The sequence below is a fragment of the Hylaeus anthracinus genome, unplaced genomic scaffold, assembly GCF_026225885.1.
Source record: "Hylaeus anthracinus isolate JK02 unplaced genomic scaffold, UHH_iyHylAnth1.0_haploid 12001, whole genome shotgun sequence".
Classification (NCBI taxonomy): domain Eukaryota; kingdom Metazoa; phylum Arthropoda; class Insecta; order Hymenoptera; family Colletidae; genus Hylaeus; species Hylaeus anthracinus.
In genome coordinates, this window is record NW_026534348.1 from 16,514,189 (window position 1) to 16,518,102 (window position 3,914).

The 3,914-nt window shown below is 52.6% G+C and overlaps 1 protein-coding gene across 1 annotated transcript in view; it reads left to right on the forward strand.

Annotated features, from left to right (window-relative positions):
* Positions 1 to 502: 502 nt before the first annotated feature.
* Positions 503 to 3,914, forward strand: part of LOC128890562 (segmentation polarity homeobox protein engrailed-like) — a 74,063-nt gene continuing 70,651 nt past the window's right edge. Inside the window, exon 1 of the mRNA XM_054149187.1 lies at positions 503 to 2,747. Coding sequence (XP_054005162.1) covers positions 1,370 to 2,747 — 1,378 coding nt within the window. The 5' untranslated portion in view covers positions 503 to 1,369. The remainder of the gene's footprint in view (positions 2,748 to 3,914) is intronic.

Genomic DNA, 3,914 nt, shown 5'->3' on the forward strand with positions numbered 1-3,914 from the left:
ACGTGCCAGGGGCAGCGCACTGGATCACCAGTGAGCTAGAGGAGCCAGAAGTAAAACGGCGAACGTTCAGGTGGGAAGAAGAGGTGGCGAGCCGAGTAAGGGCAGAGATAAACACCGAGAGACTGGAGGCCTGCGCCTGTCGAGTGGGGGACGAAGAACGTAGGCGTGAAAGAGTGATAAAGACAGTCTCGAGGGGTGGTGGAACGATCCCGAGAAGGGGGATCAGGTTGGGAAGAGGGGAAACGCTGGGTTCTGGATCGCCTATCAGCAGCTGGCACCGCAAAGTGGAGGGTACACTGGGCGGTCGCGGGTTCCACGGTTCACGCGACATCCGACAGATGTCGAGCGGTCGCGCCCCTGAACAGGGTCCTCACCCCTGAGAAGATCAGCTCGGGGGCGTAGTTGTTGTGGAATCGACGCCCAGAAACGCCCCTCGTCGGCCCTCCCGCCGCTTCCTCGCCGCAGACGCTTCGCGGCAACCAACTGGACAACCAGCCCGGCCTGGATCCCACAGCGTCGCACAACGGTTCCGTTGAAACCCGCGTCTACCAGCGCCGTGAAGGACCTCCACGTTTGACCGATGGTCACCCGTGTCCACGTCGTTCCTACAGGGTCTCTGGGACGGCGGACCCCTTGGCCCGTGTCCTAGCCTCGGTTTCCTGGCCGTTGGCCGAGTTCAGTGCGCGTTGTTCTCGGCGTCGAGACCACAGAGGACCTTGAGGGTCTACCTGGCTCGTGTCTGCGAGCATCGTCGTGCCAGGACCCGGGTAAAGTGAGAGTGCGATGGATTATGGATGCGCGGAACAGACTCTGAAGCCGCGTGACGGTACGGTGATGGCCTTGGAGCCCCGCGAGAACCGCAGAGTTCGCTACCAGTTGGACCGTCAGCTGGACGAATGAGTCGCCAGCTCGGGGGCACTGGTTCGTAGTGCGTCCATAGTGAGAAAAGACTGTTCGCGGGCCAGGATGGGGCACCAGCTCGAAAAACGTTGCGGTGATCGGTTATGAGCACGGCTGAACAGTATCCGTCGGTAAGGAACCGAGGGAACAGTACTCGGTGCTCGTAGCGAGTTTAACAGTGCATCGAACAAGCTGATTCGTGATAACATGGAAATCGAATGCAAAGGATACGTTGTTAACGTCGGCTGACGATCGCCAGGTGTCCTGTTCGAAGATGACAATCCCCCCAGGGGGCTCCAAGCGGAAGGAATCCGTTAGGTAGGCACACCAGAAGCACCTAAATCGTAGAGGAGAATCCTCGACTGTCGCCATGGAGAGATCGAGACCAAATCAGGCCTAACTTCTCCTACACCGATCCACTCGGTAGCCCACATTGCGCGAGAAGGAAACGAGGAATCGAAAGAGAGACATGTCGAGCACGCCACCGGAGTCGTCCATCGGTTTGGACCCCGTCGATCTCCACGAGATCAGGCAGAATCACCTGCAGTCGAGGCTGGAGTCCTCGGACTCGGAGAAACGGGAGCAGATACGAGGAAGTGACGGCAACAACCCCGACAGCGATTGCGAGAGCGACACCAGCGAGGTGTTGAGCGTCGGCAGCGAACCGACGCCTACCAGCGTCGTAGGAATCCGTGGCTGCGGTTTGGTCAGGTACGATCAGGAGTCCGCGAGCAGCCGCTGCGACTTTCGCGACGAGGAGAACACGAGGACATCGGCGACACCCTCGCCGACCAGCTCGACAAGCTGTAACGATGCGTTCTACCAGCGAACGACCAACCACATCCAGGCGCCTAGTCCGCCAGGGTACAGTCAACCTCCGTCGTCGCCAACGGCCTCCTCCGTTAGGTCACCGGCGTCGTCGTCGGCCACTGCCTCGTCCCCGGGTCGCCCTGAAGCCATCCAAGACGTCATAGTGCCGAGGTACCAATCCAGCCACCACCAGCACTTGCTACCTCGATACTCATCCAGGGAGTCGGAGATTCCCGATTACCCAACACGAGTCCCGCACAGTTTGACCCACGAGATCGTCTACCCGACCGTAGAGAGGTTGCACAGGACCCCTATCAGCGTTCCCCTGGTCACCAGGCTTTCGTTGTCACCACCGTCGGCCATGACGGTCACCGGCCTTCAAGCGACAACCCCTGTCCTGCATCCCACAGTCTGCAGGGACCCCAGAGAAACCGCGTCGCTGATGCCGCATCCTGCTCAGCACTTGCATCACCCCAACAGCCACGTTCACCTTCACCAGACGTCCCAGGTGCAGCACGTACCCGCGAATTCGGTGCACACGCATCGACTCTCGGTGAGCAAGATCCTCCAGAGAGACTCCAGCAGCCCTGCCTCCCCTGGAGCGAGAGAGGAGAGCGGGAGAACGATGCCTGGCGTACACAACGGTGTACAGAACAACGGCGTCAGCAACAATCATCACAACAACCACAACAATAACAATCTGCAGCATCAGGCTGGCCTAAAGTTCAGCATAGACAATATCCTCAAGGCTGACTTTGGCAGGAGGATCACCGATCCCATCTCATTGAAGAAGTCCAGACCCAAGAAGGTTTCTTCGAGACCCATCGATCTCACAAAAGACTTTCTCGAGTCGTCCTCCGAGACGTCGGAGAAGAGCAGCTCGGAGACGAGCTCCACGACCAACACCTCGCCCGGTAGTGTCACCACTGGGAATTCGACTTCCAACACGACGGGGCCACCGTCGAGCGACCCCGGGATGCAGCTGGCCTGGCCTGCATGGGTCTACTGCACCAGATACTCGGATCGACCTTCCTCTGGTGAGTACTCAACATTTTTTTAAAGATGTTATTTCTCGGAGCAGCTTGGGAATTCGTAGATCACGGGCAAAAGGGGATAGCGACGTTGTCAAGGCACTTTTTAAGAGCTTTAATGTGAAAACTCTAGTGTCTTGAATTTCTTTAAAGAATTTTGTTAAAAATTTGGAGACATCGATGCTTAGTTTGTGGAAGCTCCTGTAAGAAATGTCATAATTTTCTGATAAAGCGTCCATGTGATATTAGGCAACACAGAGGTCGACAAACTTGCACATGCTCGCGTATACAGTCAATTTCATAAATATTCATACCCTCTATGTCTATTAAAAAAGATTGACTAAATTAAGTAGTAGTTTTGATATCACCAAATGAATTTTTTTATTATAAATACTATATATACATATATGAATAAACTTATACATGTATATATTTTTATGTACATCAACAAATTCAACATCAAACCTATCATTTAATTTAAACAAATTTCTTCAATAGACATAAAGCGTACGAATATTTATGGGACTGACTGTATGTATAGAATTCTCGCATACATTGAATTGTATTGATATCCATATGCATGCAATAGTCGCTATATCAAGTTTTACAATTTTACTTTTGAGATATTCAGTCAAACAACCAATAGAATCCAACATACATATGCAAACGAATACAAACAGAATGTCGTGTTCGATCCTTTTACCTTCTTTCACTTTTTGGCATCTCGACAAAATAAAAATGTAGATAGTGAAAAGTAAAGTTATCCTCCTGGTCTGTTCAAGATTCACCCAGAATAGTCCCGCGATGATTCGTTGCGTAATTGCGAGTGCTCGCAGAAGAATCGCGGCAATCGGTAGGCAAGTTCATAGGTAAATTTCCACCGAACGCGACGTAATTGCCTCGCACCGCGAAAGGTCAGTTTAGCGTAATCAACTGCGTTCCTCTCGCTCGCGATTCCTATTAAACTTGCTCCCCCGTGAAAGTTTGCAAAGTAGCAAACGTTCTCAATTTTCGCAGAGAACACGCGTCCATTGTCAGTCGTGCAATTGCTTAATAACGTGGTTTCTCATTAGGAGGCAGCGCAATGGACTCAAGTACATCCAAGTATAAATTTCAGCTATCGACAAGAGAGAGAGAGAGAGAGAGAGAGAGAGAGAGAGAGAGAGAGAGAGA